The 22,935-nt window shown below is 38.9% G+C and overlaps 1 protein-coding gene across 5 annotated transcripts in view; it reads right to left on the bottom strand.

Moving 5' to 3' along the window:
• The window catches only part of TMEM131L (transmembrane 131 like), a 69,785-nt gene that overhangs the window by 14,463 nt on the left and 32,387 nt on the right, over positions 1–22,935 (bottom strand). For 3 of the 5 annotated variants that reach the window (XR_014882799.1, XM_085221959.1, XM_085221963.1), the window contains 17 exons: positions 21,091–21,201; positions 16,593–16,670; positions 14,635–14,788; positions 12,995–13,053; positions 12,525–12,633; positions 11,476–11,581; positions 10,767–10,920; positions 9,997–10,167; positions 9,638–9,707; positions 8,148–8,265; positions 7,244–7,388; positions 6,608–6,717; positions 5,208–5,280; positions 3,000–3,142; positions 2,248–2,390; positions 1,732–1,918; positions 553–738 (listed from right to left, as the gene is read on the bottom strand). Coding sequence is in view for 4 of the 5 variants with exons in the window: in XM_085221959.1 (XP_085078085.1) it covers positions 553–738; positions 1,732–1,918; positions 2,248–2,390; positions 3,000–3,142; positions 5,208–5,280; positions 6,608–6,717; positions 7,244–7,388; positions 8,148–8,265; positions 9,638–9,707; positions 9,997–10,167; positions 10,767–10,920; positions 11,476–11,581; positions 12,525–12,633; positions 12,995–13,053; positions 14,635–14,788; positions 16,593–16,670; positions 21,091–21,201 (2,117 nt within the window). In the remaining variant the exon portion in view is untranslated. The remainder of the gene's footprint in view (positions 1–552; positions 739–1,731; positions 1,919–2,247; positions 2,391–2,999; positions 3,143–5,207; positions 5,281–6,607; positions 6,718–7,243; positions 7,389–8,147; positions 8,266–9,637; positions 9,708–9,996; positions 10,168–10,766; positions 10,921–11,475; positions 11,582–12,524; positions 12,634–12,994; positions 13,054–14,634; positions 14,789–16,592; positions 16,671–21,090; positions 21,202–22,935) is intronic. The other 2 variants (XM_085221960.1, XM_085221961.1) reach the window with 2 other exon arrangements.

Genomic DNA, 22,935 nt, shown 5'->3' with positions numbered 1-22,935 from the left:
AAAGCAAGACAAAAAAGAAAGCATAAGAGCAGAATTCTTAACGGTACAGGACTCTAAAAAACAGTTTCCCAAGACCAAGCAATGAGCCAGTTAACATAAGACTAATAATTTTTCTGCTGTCAGTAGGTGACAAGAGGAAGGAAGCACAAGGAAAAGTAGGTCCTTACTCAGTTGCCTGAAACTTCATAAGTTAAATTCATGTTAATTTATCAGAATATTCTAAAGTAAGCCATCAGTTCACTCAATTCTACAGCTGACATTTAGAGATTAACAGGTTCCACATGCACCTCTACTTGGGGAGCAAGTCTCCTAGCAACAAGAATACCCACTAGCTATTCCTGTGGGGGGGACAGGACACCCAACCCTTCCTTCCAACCCTAACATGGGAGTTTATCAAGAGGAGCAAAATGAAATGCTAGTGAACACTATCACAGACTACTGGATCACACTAGTTATCACAGACTTAGATGTAGCAGAGATCCAGGCCCCATCCTCACATCTAGAAGTCAGAATTGCTTGCTGATTTTCCACCAGTGGCTCTGAACACACTACCTTACAAAGAGGACAGTGAGCCTCCAGAAAGACTCCTCCCAACTGGGTCCTGGCACCACATCTGCACAGAGCGGTAACAAATGGTGAGGAAGAGTCACATTAAGCGTGAAGTGAAACTCTAGATCAGCAGCAGTCACCAGTGTAAGCTCCCGGATTACCCACGAAGATGTAAAATCAGGAGTGAATCTGTCAGGAAAGGAGACAGAGCTGGTGTTATTCTTCCATTGCTGGACTAAATTTCATTTTCTGAACTCATGCTGATACAACAAAATACAACATGACTTTTACTTTAATAACACAAAAAAATACAATAAAGTACATGACCACTGTCTGCTTAAAACTGCACAGAATGCATTAGCACCTAACAGAGGTAAGACTTTGTATTCATCCTCAAGGAGTAAAATATGTGCAATGTCCACATGGACACATGCATTTAACGCATTACAGTAACTCATTTTTCTTTTCTGAAGAAAGTGCAAGATGACCAACTCATGTTAATTGAAACACTCTTATCAAAAGCACAATTAAGTGTACAGACAGCCAGTTTGGAAAGGGTCAAGTTCTAGGGTAAGTCTAGAAAGTTAGAAAGATGGGGAAAGGGGAAGAAAACATCAGATTTTGCCCTTCTTCCACTAATTTCCCTGCCCCGTCCCAATATTCTGTTTGGCTGCCATGTGTACTGCTAAAAGGTGTGACTTGCCTTTCTAATCACCAGAAGTGAAGCTCATTGTCTACATAACCATATCTACTGTAATACAATAATGCTACCTCTTCCTTATGTTTAAGCCATGACTAACTCAACAGGATTTTAATAAGAACCAGTTTTAGACCTATGTGCAATGTTAGATAAACATGACCAGATTGTAGTCAGGCTACTTAGGACAAACTGAAGAAAAACAAAGAATGAAAAAGAGAGTCATTGGTAGACCGTTCTTTATTCACTGTGACAACTCTTGTTTTTGCTTATTACTTCATAACACAGAGAAAAGCATGTGTGCTGCTTTTTAACAATGAACTACTATAAGCATCATTATATTATTCACTTGAAAAGAGGAAATGCTTATGAAACATTTTTAAAGTTCAAATTGTGTGCATGTGTGCATTACTGGAGTGTCTGTTACTGAAACTATTTTAAATTTCCTATTAAGTTAATTAGTCAGCAAATTTCTTTGTGCTTACACGATGCTGATCTCCCGTGATGAGTTCTGAGCCAGAAAAAATTCCTGACAGTCTAACACCTCAAATCCATATCCTTGGCAACTGTAACCATTGATTTTCATTGATGAAATTGTTATAGGAAGAGGCCCAATATTCTCTACTTTGAAGTTCTTCGTGATGGACAGAATTTGCTTGCTGTCTTTCAGTTCTTAAACAAACAAAACAACAGAACCATTATTGTACAGTCTTAAAAAACTCCTTCATGATCAGAAATAAACTATTTTTACTTTCACTCCAATTAAATATTCAGAAGTGACCAACATTTTAATAAAGACTGTTTTGCAGCAGTTTAATCCCAGAACTTGTCTCAAAACACTGGCTGAGGCTAGTTACACCAGAACCTACACCTCTCATGATCACTCTTCAGCTTTTTTTTACTTCAATATTCCATTTGTTTAACATTATTGCACCATTTCAATGCCACTTTGAAGTAACACAGTCAGCTACTAAATCAGAGACTTGCTTCTTCTTACTCACGTCGTCTGCAGTCCATCAGCGTAGCTTCTGGAACCTTGAATCTAAGAGATCCTCCTGCACCTGGCAGTCTTCCCCCTACTTTAAGTAATTCTCTGGCTCCATAGCCCTCTACATTGACCACATCCAGAACAGTCAAGTTGTTTCTGCCACAATATAAAAATCAAGCAATCAGTCATTAAGACATAAATGAAGTTTGCAAGATCATGGCTTTGCTATCTAGATGCCAACAACAAAGACAACAGTGTGTCAGTAACAATCACTGGCCACACCTGGATTGATTTCCCATAAAAACAGCTCTCCCAGAAACCATTCACCATCACCAATTAAAAAATGAAGTAACAAGTTTTGTGACCACAGCCACTATCAACAATGCCACCTGTTAAAAAATGATTGCTTTCTTCCAATAACCTCTTTCAAATATGGTATTTAAATCCTATCACTAAGGAGTAACGTTTAAAGTAGCAAAGCCACCCAACATGAGAATGCTATTGATCTGCTGAGTGAAAAATTGCCTTGGCTATGTGCACAGTACACTTTCATATGTATTTTCTAACCCAGTGATCCCCAAAAAAGAAAGAAAAGCTGAAGTTCCACTTTATAATGACCTAAATTTAAGGCACAAGAACCTTCCAAGCAACTTCCATTAAACTGTAGGCGTTCTGACTGTCAAACTTGGTCCATTTGTCTTCACAATGCAGAAAAATCATTTGCTCTCTGATTTGTTTGCTTCTCAAAAGTGAAACCTGGCTTACCTGATCAAAATAATGGAAGCCACTCTTTTGTAGTCAACTGGTGTAAAAATTACACCAACTTTTCTGGTTTCCAGTGGTTGCAAATTTAACTGAAGCAGCTCAGAACTGTGTTTCTTGCTGATGAGATCCTCTTGGTGTGCATTCTGTTAAACAAAAATGCATTTATTTAGTCATAGAAAACACAGATGTTAAAAGATACCAATAAAACAAAATACCACCTCTTTACTTAGCACAAGATACTTCTGGCAAGGTGTGACAAATGCTAATTAACTTGTTGCACTAATAACTTTCAATCTGATAACATAAACATCAGATAGGATTATTTATTTGAGCAAGAATTCATATTACTACACTTCCTACGACAAATGTAGTAATTTATTTTTTAAAACAGTCTTTATTTGTTCAGATGGTAAAGAAATTACATGGCATCCCTCATATTTAAGGAGTGCTGAAACACTTCACAACACAACTAGAACTGACAGCATACTGAATAAGCTGTGCTCCCCTTGGCACAGAGCTTGCAACTTGATTTAAGCGAGAAACAGATTGTTGGCAAATATGTTAATCATTCTGAGTTACCAGAAACAAGCTAAAGTGAACTCTTTACCACACTAATTGAAGATCAGTTCTAGTACACATTTGATGAGACTGGAAATAGCATAAAAATATATATACTTTCATTTCAATATTGCTCTTCACTTCTTTTCCTTTAAAAAAAAAAAAGAGAAGATAATGACAGGGAGAGGAGCAGAGAGAGAGAACTATGCTGAAACTTTCAATTCCAGAACTGTGGATCTCCTCTTAGGAAAGCAAGATGAGAAACCAATAGCACAAAAAACCACTATAAACTTTACAAAATGGGCTCTTTCTTGGTTGTTTTAAAATTCATAGCTGAAGCCTTAGTAGCTTTTCTGATCTGTTCTAGTCCAAGATGTTTTTATTCTTAGTCTATTCAATAAAAAAAAAAAAGAACATTATAAAAGTTTCAGAGCCTGTATTTAACAATTAATATTCATTAGAAGCAAAACACATACGTTTTCAAATTTCACCCTGTAACTGCATATACAGATGTGCCTGCACTCAAATGTAAGCCTAACTATTCATCACATGTGTATTTAAAGTGATTGGGAAAATGAGAACATGTTAAAAAATATGACTATTAACAACTAGTCATTTGGCTAACAACAAGACAAGCTCCATCTTATATTCATACATACCAAGTAACTTGGTACACCCATAGATTCTTAAGTCCCTACGTGAAATACAGGCAACATACACACTAACATAGAGGTTTTAACACTATTTTTGTTGCCAAAAAACAAAGGTCAGCTTTGATTAGTGCAGCAGACTCTTTTTGCTTTTAAAAGCTAGGAACCTTTAATTGCATTTACATAGAGCATTAAAGAGACAGCTGTAGCATGCACAAAAAGTAAGGACCAAATGTCAGTTCCAGACTTTTGCACAAATTAGAATCATAGCACAGCTTGAATAGGAAGGGATTTCAAGGATCATCCAATTGCAATCTCTCTGCCACAGGCAGAGCTGCCAGCTGCTAGATCAAATACTAGATCAGATTGCCCTATACAAAACATAAGAATAAACTCTTGCTGATACCCTGGACAGTACTCTGGTAGTCAGATTATGCCAGCATCCTTGGCAGCACATCGTTTAGCTGCTATCCATGACAGAAGACCTGGGGCACAATCACAGATCAGCACTGGCATGCAGTACAGTTAAGCATCACTATGTTTGTGTTAAAAGTGAGGTAATGGGAACCACACACAGCTATGACTTTCCAACCTCAACCTAGAAGTTGCAGTGAGACTGAGATGAAGCACAGAAATGCAGCTTTCCCTATCCTTGAGCTATTGGACAGTATTTCCTTCTAGTGAAAAGATTATTTGTTATCTTCTGAGGTCACCAACACAAAAAACCTTGTACTACTTGGTCAACCTGGGGCTAAACTGAAGTCTCAAGACAGAATGCAAACTGTGGCCTTTTCAACACATGCATGCACAGGTTCTCCACAGTTGTCTTCAATTTGGAGAACAGACTCAAATTCTGGAAAGAAACTGACTGCAAAAACACAAGCTTGACAGAATACTGAGAAAGCACATTTACATTCTTTTAAATAGTACTTGTTAACAACTCAGTTGTAATGCAACTAGTGTGTCAGATCACTTCCTCTAGTGAAATTAAACATCTTACCCTGTGAGAATATTCATCCATGAGCTTGAACTCAGTCGTGGTGAAATTAATAGCTTGAATATTTATGCCAAACCTAAATAAACCAAAACAAAAAATTAAGCACTTCAAACCTAGTCTGTCAGAACTACACTGACTTATTCTCACAGGCTGGCATTTGTCCTGAAAAAAATAATACTTCTACAATTGCACTTTGGGAGATGTGAAATACTGTGGAAATGTAGATCTGCATTTTAACAAAATACTATGCAGATCAGTTTTATGTGAATTGCATGTGCTTAGAAAACAAAATTGCCTGGGTATTTCAGTTCTCTCAGCATGCAAAAGATCACAATTAAGACAATTTCCTGCTGTACATAAGCAGAAATATCCCACAGCTTTTCTGCTATGTAACTGTTGAGAAACAATCATCAAATATTAATAATTTACTTGTATGATTCTTTTTCTGATCAGAATTTGGGACATACTCATGTATTCTTTCATGTACTTTGCAAATCAAAACCACTTACTGGAACTTATTCTGTGTCTGAAAGCAAGTTCTAAGCATTTGGTATGTAAGGCACTAAGAAGAGATGTAAGAAAACCAATAAAAAAAAATCTAAGTCATAGAGGATTAGTGGACCTCCAGTCCAAATTCACTTGTCGCAACTTTTTATGACATTAGTTTGGAAAGAACCAGTTAGTGAACACAACCGCTAGTAAACCTAGGCAATCTACTGAAATCAGTGTCAAAATACAGAGAACATGTCATCTCAAGCAACTATAAAGAGTCTGTGTGGAAATTATACTTAGTATGCAAACATGTGCAGTTATTTATGTGTATATCTATATACATATACACATATGTGTGTGTGTGTACATATACATATATATGCAAATAAATACACAAATAAATGATGTTAGGGAAGCAGCTACATAGAGACTAGGGCCTCATATAAGGGCTTTCACAAAAAAAAAAGAAAAAAAAAGAAAAACATTTTTTCTTATAGTTTAGGTTCAGTTTCTTTTCTCTTACCAACCACAGTCTATAGAGACCATATGCTTCTCAACCAGCTTTGCTGGGAGCTACACGTTCCCACATGTGGGAGTTGCTCCCCTCACCTGGGCAGCCAGCACAAAATTGCACTAAGCCTCAAATCTTAAAAGATCAATTATAGTTTGTGGCTGGCAGACAAATTTGCTAAAAACATGCTCAGTTTGGCACTGACTGTGTAATGCACCAAGTCAATAAAAAGAGCAAATGGAGATGCTCTGAACATGACTGTACCTTACAAAAAGGAGAAGAAAATGATCCCTACACAGCTTATGCTTTGAAAAATTTAAACAAATAACGAGCATCAATCATAAAGCAAATACAATTTTGAAAAGAAAAAACAGTATTCTGAGACAGTTATACTAATTACCATTTGCTGAGCAGACTCAGTGAAGCTTGGGGATCCGGGTAGTAAGAGAGTGGCAGAAGCTGCAGTGCAACTGGAAAGGATGAAGGATTTCTCAGTATGAAATACTTTACCTAAAAAGTAGGGATGGAAAAAGTTAAAAACTACATATTTGATAATAAGTCAGCGTTAATAATATGAGCTGAGTTTTCAAGGGACTTTCACTTGTCTTTAGTCTTAATATATCCATGCATGTACAAAACTGCATGGAATAGGACATCTTCACAATGTCTTCAACTGCAGAAACAGTTCACAGTGCATGAAGACCTACATGTGCAAAGATATAGACTTCTTCCCCCTTCAAAATAACCCTTTTACTTGGATTTTGATGTGAGAAAACTTCAACACTTGTTCATAATTGTCAACATTGATTGTTACACTCCTCTCTCATATTAAAATATTACAAGTGAGTAGCTCGAGAACTTAGAGAACCAAAGGGATAAACAAACGTGGTGTCCTACAGTGGACTTGCATGAAGATCTCAAAACATCAGTCTACAAGCAGTTTGAAAATGCTAAGCATCACCAAACATTAACTGCAGACCTCATTCTTTAAGGAAGCAAACATTTATCAGCTGAGAAAAAGAACAACCGTTCTCACCACGCTACTTTTAACTGCTGTGGCATTGAAGCTGAGCGTAAGGCTGGGCTCTGCAGTCAACCTCGGCAAGAAAAAGGCAAACGACACCTCCTCTTCAGGCTGCTTCTGGTGAATCAAGCGAGTTGATCCCAGAATGCTTCTCCTGCTTTATTGGTAAAAATCAAAAAAGATTTGGTTATTTCATTGTTGTTTTTTTTTCCTTCCCCCCTCCACCTCTTGCTCCCTCTATTTATTTTTTAATCAAAAAACAGAAGATGATAATTAGCCAGGACATCAACTAATCTCTCCTTTAAAAACATTCTTCACAAAATAAAGCCAATCAACCTGTAAACCTAGTCAAAGACAGCGTAATTTATGTGTCCTTCTGCCTCCTCTTTTCTATCTGCAACACAGTGACTAGTTTTCACAGCCCTGCCTCTCTATTCTAGAAAGGTGCCGATATCACTGATGCACTGTCTCTACATGAATTGCTCAGACACAGTAATTCAACATGTAGCATCTATTAGGCTGAGGACTAAAAGTCTGAAAAGCTGTACAAAGCTCCTAATCCTGAGAATGCTGCTATGGGACCCATTGACAAGAGATTTGCACAGCTCCATAACTGATGAGGTAAAACGTGCTTTGACTGCTTTAAAACTGAGTAGCTACGGCGGAGCTCACAACCAAAACGTTAGTTACATTCTAAAATTCAGGCACCTGAAATGTTTTCTATCACTGACAGTGCCTTGGAACAGATGCTAGGAATGTTTGGGATGCTCTGAAACTCCAGAGGCTTCTAGATAACTAATTTGGGTATAGCAAGGCCTAAAACATTTGTTTCAATTAGGAATGCTTCAGAATATTTATATTTTCTTACATCATTGTACTGGTTTGAATTAAGCAACTCAGCAGATTCTGTACCAACCTGCAGGCTTCCCCGCATCTTATTTTTTGCCATCTTTCATAAAGCTCACTTGCCAGCTCAGAATCCACATCCCAGGCTGAACGGTCCAGAGAGAGACTCCTCTGCCAAAGTAGATTTGCTAAAACGATAACAGGTTTTTCATATTTTTTTCATACTGTTGCTGTTTCTAACAGTTGCTACTGAAAAGTCATTATAGTATCAGTAGTCCTTACACAGAACTCTACAAAAGAAAACCAAACCAGCTTAGTTTGAAAGTACAAAATATAACTTACTGTACAGCCCTCAGTGTTTAAAATAACCAATTGAGACTGATGACAAATTGTTGAAAGGTTGTTCAGGTCAGTATTTTCAGGCATGTGCATTAGACTTTTCTATTTTAAATGTATGAGTACCCTAAATTATGAAATAGAGCGCCCCTAAAAAAGATCTGATTACGTGTATTATTAGAGTGGAAAGTAAGAAAGCATTGAATACTTACTTACATTAGCAATATTCTTTTACTCAATTTTATTTTAAAAGATCTTTCAAGATGTTTTCCAAAATGTGCCTATGTATCAGTAATTCCTCAAGCCACATACTTGTCACCTCAAATCTCCTTTTAATCTTTGCCCTCTTCAAAACCTCATACAAAAACACATTTCAAGAAAGCATCGCCTTGAAATTACGTTCAGGAGGACACAAACATTTAAAAGCCTGTGGTACCCAGCTTTTCAGTGAAATTCCTTCTTAAGAAGAAATGAAAAAATTTTAAAATGCACTACTCTGAATCAGCCTTCATCAAATTACACATTCTTCAAGCAGAACCATGTCCATATATCATCTAACATTATGTTTCCTAACTGCCAAGTTGGTACTTAAAACACTGCAACACTGGGAGCTATGCTGAGATTCCTCAGCTGCAGAGAGAAAAGCATCATTACTTTGTTTTACAGAACACAGCTTTTGGTATTGTTTTCCAAGGCTGATAATTGGTCTTTTGCAGGAACCTATGAAACTATTGCTACGAGAAGCACAGAGAAGGCACTCAAATTTAACTCTGGCTAAAGTCAGGATATTGGTCAACATGGTTGTTTTTTGTCTGTTTGCTTTTTCAGCACAGAATTTCCAGGGTATGGATCCAGGTGGCACACATTTTCTAAACTCTCCTTGAGCTAGTTGACAGCTTAATCATTGTACCTGATCACCTCTGAAGGATGTGACAAGAAAACAAGGAGCAATACACCTCCATTAAGAATTTACAGAACAGTCTTAAATATTGTTAAGTCCAAAACTGTGTTATAACAGAACAATAGTTTATTGACTGCTATGGAATTAGAGATCTGAAAAATTGCATAGTATACTCACAACAGGTTACTCAGAGTCAACCATATGGGTGATAGTCTCAGAAAAGCATATGTTTTTAAAGAATACAGGACTTGTACTAACAATCTCAATATAAGGCCTGCTACAAAACTGCCACTGCATGCTTAAAAAAGTCAAGACAAGCCTACCTGAATCAGACTTTCCTAGGTAACACTGAATATCACAACGGGCAACGGCTTCAAAATGAAGGTCTGCCTGCTGGAGAAACAAACCAAAACAATCCACTGACCACATGACAAAAGCAAACAGGAGAAATTTCTGTTTCCTACTGCATAATTTGGATGAGACAAGGAAGAGAATTCAGGTAGCCCAGAGAAATGTAATTCCATCACTATTTAATACTGAGGGTTTAACTTTCCAGCTACAGAATTAGTTTTTCTTTCAGGACTGTTATTTGCCTGTTAGGCAAATTTCTGACCAAAGAAGCAGGCTGCTACAATTTGATCTGCAGCACCTAAAAATCATTCAGCACAACTAAATACAATACCTTGGACACAGTCGAAAATATCTGCAGAGGTACTTCAATCATCACTCCCACACTGGTGGCCAAACAAATACTAGAAAGCACATTTGTTACATTGTTTTTCACATCAAGTTTCAAAGAAAATACATTCCAACAGCCTGGAGATAGGGTCAAAGGCTCAGCAAAGTTCAGAATCTAGAAAGAACCAAAAACACTTGAATTAAAACTGGAACAATATTTTAGAGCAAGCAGTGCCTTTGTGTTTTTGCTGTTAATGCACACATGCCCATAAGTGATTCATACAGTGCACACACGAAAGTCTCCTATCTAAATATACAAATGGTCAATTAGATGCCTACATTGTGTGCTTACTCATAAATCTGTTTTGTCTGGATTGAATCAAGCCATTGCACAAGTAAATTATTGATTTTGACTTCTAAACTTCAAAGCTCATCCACGTACTAAAGATTTCCACTGCAGCCAATGAAGAAATGCTTAGTCCTATAGAGCACAAACAACAACAATTCTGAGAACAGAGCAATGGTCTATAATTTGATGCATCTGTAGCTGCAACTGAAATTAAAAAACAGTTGCTAACAAATAAAACAAAAGCAACTTTTAATAATAATAATATCCACTGAGAGCCTGGGCTTCTCAGGACCTAAGTTTCAGAGCTACCAATTTCAATTAGCATTGAGAACACAGAGTCTTTCAAAAGAATGTACTCTGTATGTCAAAGGACCAAATTCTCAAATCAAGGACAAAGCACTGCATGAAGCTGAAATAAAACTCACCTTTAAGACATTCTTTGTTTCTCCGGATATGTAGACTTCATTCAGTTCAATGCTGAATTCAAAGTTGTTTGTAAACCATATGGACCAAAATCCTGAAATATTATGGTGTGGTTCAATATGAAACATTGTTGCAGAAGGATCGATATCAAAATACCTGCAAGTAAATACAGAATAAATACAACTGCAATTGTCCTTGAGCACAATCAGTCCACACACTAACTGTACTGTTCTTGAACAGTGGCTGTCTTAAGGTTTTAAGGATAAAGCAGTTTCCATTAGAATACTTACAAATGTCATAACACAACATCACCTATTGCTTTGTTTACCACAAAGGTAAGCTGGGGTGAAATTGGCAAAAGAAAACTGAAGAGTTTCCTGATTTTTCTATCACTATTCTGCTTCTGCATTGGAAGAACAAGGACAGTGCAAATATTATCACAGACTCCAAGCAACCTTATACGATACAAGCTGTTAAGGCATTTTTTCTAAATGCCTCTTGAAACTATATGTCTAAAAAATACAAGACTTATCACTTGAAACACCACAGTTCCGTTCTGGCAAATGACACAGCAACAACAGGAAAAAGCATCTTCGCTGTCCTTAGAAATCACTCCATGACAAAGCAAACTAACTTTGTAGCTAAAAGTAGTCCACAATATTTGTGCAATATCAACAAACGCTGGCAAACAACAGTTCACTCTTAACTTACCCTTCCGTCACGGGACAGGAAAGGCAGGCTTGTAGTGCTGTAATGCCATCCACTATGCTATTCCTCTTGTCATTAGAGTAAGGCCTTGCATCATCACAGAATGCAGCTGGGTAAAGAACAGACACAGGAGAACACATCATCAGCCAGCAGGATAAATGCACATCTGCAATGGTTTTCACACGAGGACTTCAAAGAACACTAGAAAGGGGAACATTCACTTTTCACGCAGGTGAAAAAAGAAACTAAGTGGTTATGTTCTAATTCTCAGAGGATCAAAACATCAATTTAAGAATTTAAAATGCCCAACACTTTCAAAAAGCACGCAACAAGGCTGCTAAGAGTAACCTGACCTATCTTAACGATGTGTCACCAGCAGAGCATTCTCATTTATCATAACACACTGCCTCCTTTCAGCAAAAGCCTTCTGAAAATAAGAAAAAAAATCACTTAATGTAGTCCCTCATTTTTCCTTACTTGACTTTATTTGATTAGGAAAAACAAGTGTCCATGTCATTATGAAAACAGCCTGTTTCAGTAACACAGTAAGTTTACGTACTGCAGTCTAGTGGTCAGAACAAGAAACTGCCTGCAGTCAGAAATGTCTCTGTTTTAATCTTTGCTCTTCCACAACATGCCTAGTCTCGGGCAAAAGCCTCTTCAATGACTTTGCCAAGAAATGTCATAGAAAATGACTACACAAACGCAATAGTCTTTCAGAAAATATACTGGAAACAGAAAATAACCACCAGTTATAAAAGGATGTTGAAAAAACAAACAAAAAAAAAAACAATAATCATGCTTATTTTAAAATCAGCTAATAATTTCAGTGAATGTTTTCTTCCCCTTTTTGAAAATTATATATTGCTTATAGACTCAAATCAGCACAAAAATCAGCATATATACACAAAATGGTGGAAATGATTAGCAAAATGAATTTATGCACCTCAAATATTAAGATTTTTCTCAGTTTACCTGCTAAAAAAAAAACCTACTGCTTTTTATAATCAAATCCTACCTAATCATTATCTATAAATATATGCATACTGTACCTTCACAAGAAATAGAAGCAACTTTTGTAAAGTTAGTACATGATGAAGACAGCAGTACTGGCTCAAATTTCACAGCTGTTCTGTCTTTTTGCGACAACTGCCTTATTTCCTGCATGAGAACAAGACACAATGAACTCTGCAGCACTACTATTATTATTATTGTAGCTCCAATGTTAGTTTATCTTCTTGTCACATTTCCAAGCCATTATCTGCAATTTTCTCACAACTTCTAAGTCAGAGTCCTTGGATTTTTATTCTAGTGAATCGCATTTATGTCTTTAACAGGAAAAATCCATCACCAAACCAAAAGTAGATTCCCTAAGATATCTGCTAGATGCCTGGGCACAATTTAGAAATATAGAAATGTGATATTTGCCACCAAGATCAACCTGCTATTATGCCAGTTGTCTAATTAATTCTCAAATCAAATTCAATACCCTAAAATACAACCACCTGAAGCCTATAATTACCTGTATATGCACACGGCTGTTCCCAGAGTGCAAGACGTACACATCCACCGTGAAATCCCCTGCTCAAAAGAATGAATACTAAGGTAAGCTCACCAGGGATTGAAGCACTCTTGCTGAGTAGGACACTCACATTAGAAGCAGTCCTAATTAAATTTAAAAAGCATTCCATGCAACAGCTGTCTTTGCAAAGCCAGATTCAGCACTTAACACTTTTTGGGCTTAAAACAGGAACAGTCCTATCATCTGGCAATTTGCTACCCAGAGTAAAAGCAGATGGATATAACCCAGCTTTCACCAGCCAGTAGGTCAGAATGGAGGTACTGGTAACCACCTCTGCCCTTGCTGAAGCTCTGTTCCCAGTCACAGGATGCTACAAAGACCTGGAAAAGGCCACAAGACAGCACAAGACATAGCTATTTCACCAGGGTGGTCCTAATTCTTCCATGAAAGGAGGACTGAGTTCTTGCTTTTGCTTATAAGTATGTAATAATAAGTATATACATATAAGTATGTAAGTAAACACAGGCTAACACAAAAGGACAATACTGTGCCATTCTCTTGATTTAAAGTAAAAAAAAAAATCAGTACTGATAGAAAAAAAACTTGGATTTTCCCCACTGACATCAAGTCCAAGGGATTATATAACCAAACTCCAATTCAGTGAGTATTTATAAATGTGGTGTACTTAATAGAGAATAGCCTTATAAACACACCCCCACTACTTTAACTGTCAGAAGTACTAACTGCAAACACCCTTGACATGACAGATGTGAAAATTCTACCAGCACCAGAATAAACATACATCCACAATTCAACATAAAGTACCAGTATCCCACAAGCAGGGAAAATAGGCTTACAGCGGGTTTTTGGGTATCAGTTTCGTGTAAATATCACATCACAGAATAAGCACAGGGAGAATAGCATATACTGTGATCAGACCCCGATCAGAACTTCCCAAAAGACAAAAAGATCATATTCTTTTCACCAGTTTTCACTAGTGTGTTAAAAAAATATTATCGTAATCTAGATTCTTAGGCAGTTCTGTCTTCTTCAACCAGAAAGTAGAACTGGCAGAAATGTCTAAGAAGGACTATCCAAACAGACCTTAAAGCTCTATAAATACTTGAAAACCTTTCATTTATAAGATTTGTTCATCCACACATCAAACACAGGAGAAAGAACTGCGAGGAGCTGATTGTTTTGCTTGTGGAATTTTAGCTTGAAAGAACAAACGATGCACACATCATCCCACTTTCCACAACAGACACTATTCTCAGTAGCGTACAAACCATTCTGCTTTCGTAGGCCCATTATTGTTAATTTAGTTACAGGGAAATTAGAAACAGTTGAAAAAAAATCAAATAACCACAATATCTTTTCACACTGCTCAAGCAGATGTAAAAGCATGGGGAAAATATGAATGAAACTGATGAAGTTTAAAGTCTGTACCCTTACAAAGAGGGTTGCGCTTTGAGTAACTTTGCCCTAAGCAAGGGGCTGCTAATGCTGCATTTAGCCAATTTTCTTATCCTTATTTGCAAAATTCAGACTGTCACTGAAATTGATTCAATTTAGCACATCAGATTATAATACATATAAAATCTACTGTATCACAATTAACAGTCATATTTAGGACTTACCTGAAGTCTTCGTTTTTTCCATTGCTACATAAACTACAAAAAGATTCTCCAGTAAGTATTGTCTTTGCTCCACAAAATCTTGTTGGGCATTTTCCATTCTTACCGTTAAGCTCATTTCTAGAAGCATTGGATCATCGGACATAGAACAGCAACTCTAGAGTAAGACAAGGGATACGGTGCATGTGTGGTAGGAGAAGGAACACAGCCATTCGTATCTCGAGAAGTTAATCGAAGACATCACCTAACAGACATGATCTTCAGCACAGAAATGCTGATAAGCAGGAGTAATTAGGACCTCTGCTAAAATTCTCAGCAGAAACCAAGGACAGTGCAGATGCAGACAGCACAGCAAAAACAAAGATGAAAAACAACCAAAAAACAACATCAAACCTTGAAAGAACGCAAATTTATGGACTGTCTTAGTCTCACGTCAGAGACTGCAAAACAGTTTCTTTGTTAAATCCTCTGACTTCAATAAAATGTGCCATAAACAGACTGATGCATGTGTCTTAATGGTAGGAAGACAGCTCATGTTCACTGGTCTGTTTGTAGTTAATTTTTTCAAATCCTGTGTTTTTTGTCTCCATTTCTCACTGAAGTAATTTTAGAAAAACAAACACATGTACAATTCTTAATAGCAAACTCCCATCTGGCTAGAATATTTCAGATAAATACAAACTGGATCTTATCCCCTTTTCTAAGCAGTGGCTGCCGTTAAGACAGCTGAGTATCAGCAACTACAAAGACACAGACATCATTTTGCAAATACTAAAGGCAACAAGCAAAACAAAACCAGACAATGAAAGAGAGTAACATAAATCTGTCCAGCATCGCACCACGGAGCTCACTATGCTCGGGTTCTGCTGCTGTACTGCAAGGAGGAGGTGTAAGAGAAGACCTCCACATGAGGCATGTGATCTAGTGAAAGACAGCAAAATATCCTTAATTAACCTGAAATGTCACTCTGAGGTATAACATGAGAGGAGAAGCCTCTCCAGATGTGAGGTCCCTGCCATAGCATCACAGAAATACCCAGTGCTTGCAATAGCTGCCAGATGCGCAGAGGAAGCCACAGGTGATGTGTCCTTGAATAGCTGCTATCAGAGTGGGCAGCTGTGCTGTGTGAAATTTTAAATTTCCAGATGCATCCCAAACTTAGCCTCATTTACCACACAATGCACAGGTGAAACACAGGAATAAAACAGTACAGAATAGTACAGAATCACTGTGACACATACTGTGCAGAAAAAATGGCTATGGAGTCTTGACCTAGTCACACCCGATGAAGGAAAGGTGCTGCAGACCACAGCTCCAGCCTATATATTTGAACAAAATATCTAGTCAAGCACCAGCATCATTGAGAACCGTCACTTATTTACAATGTCAAATGTCAACCTTTGAAGACGAAGACGAAGGTGAGATTCTGCTGGCACTGCCTGTGAATAGGAAGTCCAGTGCCCTTAGTAATCAGAGATTGGGAGGGGGCTTTCCTGTGAAGAGCCTGACCTCTCCTCAGCTCTGTCACACATCAAAGCCCCATTTCAAGTACTTTGAGAACACAACTCAGGCAGTCCATATTTTGGACACTCATTTCATTGCTCTTATGTCAGCATGAATGTGAAATCTGTGCAATTGTTTATTGAGAAAGGAAACTCCACTTTTGTACTCTATTTAAGTAACATGACATGCACTAAAACACCTAGGCAGTTGGGGGTTTTGGAGAGAAGAAGAGGTTTTCTTTCACTATCTCCCCTTCTAAGGTGACAGCATGATGGGTGTAACGCTTCATTTATAACATGGGGTACAGTTTTACAAAAGCCTAAAATAACAAGTCTCTTTAAACTGAATCATCTGAAACTGCATTGTTGCTACAACTTCTAAAACTCTGGAAACTGTCCTTCTAAACTTGGCTTAAAATAAGAAAGCTTAAATAGGTAGAACACGATAATAAAACATACCTTAACTTGTTGATACGCATCACTAGGTAAACTGCATTCAAGGTGAACATGCAAGAGGCTGGTATTCATTGTTTCTGCCTGTAAAAAAAGAAAGTGAAAAACACCTCAAGCAGACTGTTTTGAAAGATGTTACATGAATCTGGCTCATATAGCACAATTTATAAAGATAACAAGACTTCTTCCACATATACATGACACAGCAATGAAAGGATGTTTTTAAAAATGAATATTCTGTATGGTAGGTCTGTGATCCAACTCCAATACACTAGAAAGGAATTAGAAAGATTGCAATTATCAAGCTATTTTTATATGTGATTCTTAAAATATCTGTATAGCATCAATACGAGCAATCCATACAGACTTCGATAAGACAACAAGATACGCTCATCAGAGCCTTTTTGGCATAATACAGATGCTTATTTTCTTATTTTCTGTTTATTTGCTTTGCTGATTGTACAGTGAAATGCAGTTGCTAAGCCAAGAATGGAATGCCGCACTGCCACAGTCTGATACGTAGGCTTTGAAACAAATGGACAGACAGAAAGTACATGCTTTACCTTTTTACTGAATGGGAAAGATAAAGGAAAAAAAAGGGTACTGAGTGTGCCAGCCTGTAGAACACACTTAAGCAGCGACAAAGCCAAGCACAGTTCATGGAAACTATTCAGAAATCTCGATTGTCAACTTAATTGCACATACTGCTCAGCCAGTACGCTGATGTCAATTTTAAAATATAATCTAAAAAAATGAGAGTTCTGTCAGTATGAGTAACAATCACAGCAACATCATTTGATGACTTTGAGATGACGTAGAACCCCACTCAGTCTCTTTTCATACATAACAACATCTGAATGCAGTATATGGAGATTCAAGTTTCTGAAGGTGTCAATACCACTTTTTTGAAGAATTTAAATCACTTGATGCTAAGGAGCAGGACTGTGAATAACCAGTTTTAAAGTATCCAAAGACCTACTTCGTATCTCCATGGGACAGAGCAAAGGGAGCAGGGTTGCACCTGGGAATACCACAGGGAACAGTTTCAGAGAAGCACAGCTAAAAGGACAGCACATATTGAGCAGCCCTAATTTAAGTGGATTTCATACCACAATGACCCAAGCTTCACACAAGAGGGCGATCCAACCCCTGTAAAGATTGTCAGCAGCACCAAAACACAGGCTCCTGTCAGGCTGCATCAACCCCACGTAGCTGTTTCTTTTTGAGAGCTTTCTTGTCCTAATCAGTTTTGAAAGCAAGAAAAGAAATTGACTCTAAAGCACGTACCACTTAGTAACCTCTCACAGCCAAACCTACTAACTGGAGTTCTAATGAGGCAGTCCAACTATACCAACAGCAACTTTTGGGGTGAGTTTTCTGGTTGAATAAACCTTGTTACTTGAATTTCTCTTCTCAGTGGTCTTTGAGAGAATTCCATCATCTCCAAGGCCCTAAATAATGAGGCATTAGCACTTGCTTAATGTAATTGCTGAACTGCAGACACTTGCATTCCTTATTCTGCCATTTCCACACTTATAACCAAAGTGGTGTTAATGAACTGTTCTTGTAGCAATGATTCAGCAGTTTCATTGGTTTTCTGCAGGCAGTTATCAGGATGCCACACCAAGAGAACTCTGCTATCCTACTTTCAATCCCTCTCCACACCCAAACGTCACACTGATCACATTTGCTTTTCACCTCCTTTTCACCAGCTCAAAATAGAAATTTTTGTTCGCTGTTGGTGCTCGCAATACTTCCCTTGTCACTGGTTCACATGCTTTGAGCTCCTCTGGGAAAGTCAGGAAACCAATACTTGAGTCTCCTGTGATAACACATCCATCCCTGCATTTCACTCCCCTGTTGACATTTGTACAGCATTTTGAACACACTGAAGCACTGGTGTGGCTGCCTGCTAAGAGCCATGCAAATATTAAACAGTGCCCCACAACAGTCAACCAGAATAGCGACTATCCAGAAGCTGGGTAAACGAAGATGACCTATATGTGCACCACCATCTGTCAAGTCTTAGCAGTAACCACTTGCTGCTGAAGGGCCACGTGGGCACACTATGAATTCAGTGTTGGATACAGCTCTTCTTTCAACTCAACCAGAGCACACATTATGAAACCCTTTCCAAGATGAAACTTTGATAACAGTAAGAGAAAGAGGGTGAAATTCGACAGCAGAAAAGGCCACTTTGTCATTCTTTTCCATTTTAGACCTGGGTAAGAATGTGGGAAAATGACAGAAGTACCCTTTCAGATTTGAGGACAATTAATCAGTACAAACTCAATGCACCATGGAAGCTCATTGCCCCCAAAAAGCAGATGCCTGTCACGCGCCACTGCAGAGGTTACAATTTCACCTACAGTCTGCAGGGACACATCATACTTCCAACAGATAGGCTCTGAAGAATCAAAAAAAGAAAAGCTTCACCCATATCCTTATGCACAATTCTGGCCACTCACCTTCAAAAGGAGTTGTTGCAAACTGGAAAAGCTGCAGAAAAGGGTGGCCAGCTTGGCTAAGAAATGACCAGCACATCACAGGGAAGGATGCCAGAGCATGGATTGCTCAGCATGGCAAAGGGAAAGCTGAAAGATGTGATTCTGCCTAAAAAAAAAAAACTTCTGGGTTTAAGTGCCAGAAGCAGGACCAGTCTTTAGGGGAGTGAGAAAAGGTGCAGACAGGAAAAGAGATGCACCAATAAAGTCCTCACTGAGCCTTCTTCACAGGTTTCCAAGCAGCATCATTCGACTTAAGAAGCAAGGGTATCTTTAGCATATCCAAACGAAGCTTACGCTATCCTGAACACGTAAGTGTAAGTAACATTAGCAGTGCGTTTTACTCAGATAAAAGAAAACAGAGGTAAGCAAGCATGCAGTCCTGTAGATATGACTGATTTGCCTTAAATGTTTTTTTTCACTCAGCTCTCCATGTTCATGTATCCTTAAGTTTGCATGTCCATATTCACACAAATCTCACAGACCTCTTCCCTGCACAACCTGTAAGCCTAAAAGAGCTGGACAAGAAGGAATCATACCAGCTTTTATGGGATCCAGATCAGTAAGGCAAACTAAAAAGGGCACTTCTAGAGCAGACAGCTATCTGTAGAGAAATCTTTTCCACAAATGGGACTCAAACTCAAGCCACAAGTTTGTTTTCAGTACTTAGATCTCGCCTACCACCTTCAACAGATGTGCCTGCAGCACTGCTGCAGCATTTCTCTCCAGACTGGCAGCATTCACTGAACTGAAGAATAATTCTCCAATTATAGCCAGGCAGGAAAATTATACCCAGAGCTAGGAGAACCAAGTCAATGCTCTCTCGCATCTTGTGTACTAGGACAAGATTGGTGCCAGGTGGTGCTGCCAAGCATGATCTCAAGCTTGTACTCTAGAGAAATAAAGCAGAGGAAAATGCTCCTCACAGTAATGCAAATGTCAAATGCTCCCCAAAACTTTTCTACTCAGTCATTTAACAGGAAAAAAAGAAAAAAAAAAAAAAAAAAGCTCTGAGGTGAGAATTTTTCTAAGGAAAAACAAACAGAAAGTACCGTGAAGGCAATCAACATAGATTATATTTAGATACAAGATTATATTCTGTTATGTGATAAAATATTCAAAATACTCTTTTTTTTTCTTTTTTTAAACAAAATTAAATCCATATGTAATACAAAAACTTTTATCCATGAAAAAACTTGAAGGAAATCAGAATCATCAATTTTTCCTGTTCGTTACTCACTTGAATAAATAGCCTAGAGGACTACAAAAATGGAACCAAAGAATCATTATAGTTGGAAAAGACCTCTAAGATCATCTAATCAAACTGTCCAGCCTGGAACTGCACCTAAATCTCAAGAACTGTACCTAAATCTCAAGAACTGTTAAAGCTTCTCTTCCAATTTAAGTAGTTATGCCTCCTAAATCCATCTTGTTTTATTCCTCACGGTTTCATGTTCCAGCCAAGCCAAGCACTGATGTCTTCAGCAGTAACAGGAGTAGGAGGGGATACTCCAGCAGGAATTTTGTTCTCATCAGAATGCAGTATGCTATGATTTCTAATTAAGTGATAAATCATGCATATCACAGCTGTGAACCAGCCTGGGAAATGGGTCTGAAGTAAAACTGAAAAGTAAAAAAAAATTGCTCAGCTTCTCTCTCCCCAGTCCTCTAATAACACAATGAATTTTGTTTTCTTTTAAAACAGATCGATTCTCCTCTTTGAATTAGAGGAGGGCAACTAAAGTAGTTTTATCAGTACACCTGAGAGGACAACACACTACAGAAACACACAGAAGTGGAAGTCAAAGGGCCAAAATAAGTTTCTCCCAATAAAACCAGAGACACCAACTCATCATAAAACTACTTATCTATCTCATTACCTCTCTCCCACAGTCACTTAGACTTTCTGTTAAAATTCCTTGTACCCCAACAACAACCTGAAAACAAAATTCTTTCATGTCTGAGTAGGTTTCACTTCTGCTTGAAATGTATTACTGTACCAGTGTTCGTGACATCTGGATGCTCTGAATGTGTGGAAGCAGTAAGTAGGCATTTGCTAGCTGTATTCTAGGCTCTTCCAAAGAAGATGTCAGAGTTCCCACTCCAAAAACCTGTTGTTAAAATAGAAATGAGTCATTATGTCAACATTAACTATTTCAATTATCACAGTAACACACAGTACTATTTTGCTACTAAGGACCTCAGGAAATAGTACATTATTTTAAAAGACAACATATATAATTACTAAATACTAAGGTCCACAAGTCCATGGGACCTGATGAGGTGCATCCACGTGTGCTGAGGGAGCTGGCGGAGGTCACTGCCAAACCGCTCTCCATCATTTTTGAGAGGTCTTGGACAACAGGGGAGGTCCCTGAAGACTGGAGGATAGCCAACGTCACTCTGGTCTTCAAAAAGGGCAAGAAGGAAGATCGGGGTAATTATAGGCCTGTCAGCCTCACCTCTGTCCCTGCAAAGGTGATGGAACAGCTTGTGCTGGATACCATCTCCAGACAACTGGGAGAAAAGGAGGTTATCAGGAGTAGTCAGCATGGGTTCACCAAGGGGAGGTCATGCTCGACCAACTTGGTGGCCTTCTATGATGTTGTCACATGCTGGGTGGATGGGGGAAGAGCAGTAGATGTAATCTACCTTGATTTTAGAAAGGCATTTGATACTGTCTCCCACGACATCCTTATAACAAAGCTGAGGAAGTGTGGGATAGATGAGTGGACAGTGAGGTGGGTTGAGAACTGGCTGACTGGCAGAGCGCAGAGGGTCGTCGTTGGTAGTGCAGAGTCTGGCTGGAGACCTGTAACCAGTGATGTCCCCCAGGGGTCTGTGCCGGGTCCGGACTTGTTCAACATCTTCATCAATGACCTTGATGAGGGGATAGTGGCCACCCTCAGCAAGTTTGCTGATGATACGAAGTTGGGAGGATTGGCTGACACGCCTGAAGGCTGTGCTGCCATTCAGCGAGACCTGGACAGGCTGGAGAGCTGGGCAGTAAGAAACCGGATGAGGTTCAACAAAAGCAAGTGTAGGGTCTTACACCTAGGGAGGAATAATTGCATGCACCAATACAGGCTGGGGGATGAGCTGCTGGAGAGGAGCTCTGCAGAGAGGGACCTGGGCGTCCTGGTGGACGACAGGTTGGCCATGAGCCAGCAGTGTACCCTCGTGGCCAAAAAGGCCAATGGCATTCAGGGGTGCATTAAGAAGAGCGTGTCCAGCAGGTCAAGGGAGGTGATCCTCCCCCTCTACTCTGCCCTGGTAAGGCCTCATCTGGAGTACTTTGCCCAGTACAAAAAAGACAGGGATCTCTTGGAAAGAGTCCAGCGGAGGGCCACAAAGATGGTGAAGGGCCTGGAGCATCTCCACTATGAAGAAAAGGCTGAGTGAACTGGGTCTGTTTAGCCTTGAGAAAAGACGACTGAGAGGGGACCTGATCCGGGTTTATAAATATCTGAGGTGTGGCAGACATAGCGGTGAGGCCAGTCTCTTTTCAGTGGTACGTGGAGACAGGACGAGGGGAAACGGACATCAGCTGCAGCATAGGAAGTTTCGCACAAATGTGCGTAAGAACTTCTTGACGGTGAGGGTGACGGAGCACTGGAACAGGCTGCCCAGGGAGGTTGTGGAGTCTCCTTCTCTGGAGATATTCAAGTCTCGCCTGGACGCCTACCTGTGCGACCTGGTGTAGGGAACCTGCTTTGGCAGGGGGGGTTGGTCTCGATGATCTCTAGAGGTCCCTTCCAACCCCTACAATTCTGTGATTCTGTGATTCTGTAATTTCAAAAGTTCCATTGTGTAAAGTAATTATACGCACAAAAAGCACAGTAGCA

Source organism: Meleagris gallopavo, chromosome 4 (genome assembly GCF_905368555.1).
Source record: "Meleagris gallopavo chromosome 4, MGAL_WU_HG_1.1, whole genome shotgun sequence".
Classification (NCBI taxonomy): Eukaryota; Metazoa; Chordata; class Aves; order Galliformes; family Phasianidae; genus Meleagris; species Meleagris gallopavo.
This window is presented reverse-complemented; position numbering and strand designations above follow the sequence as displayed.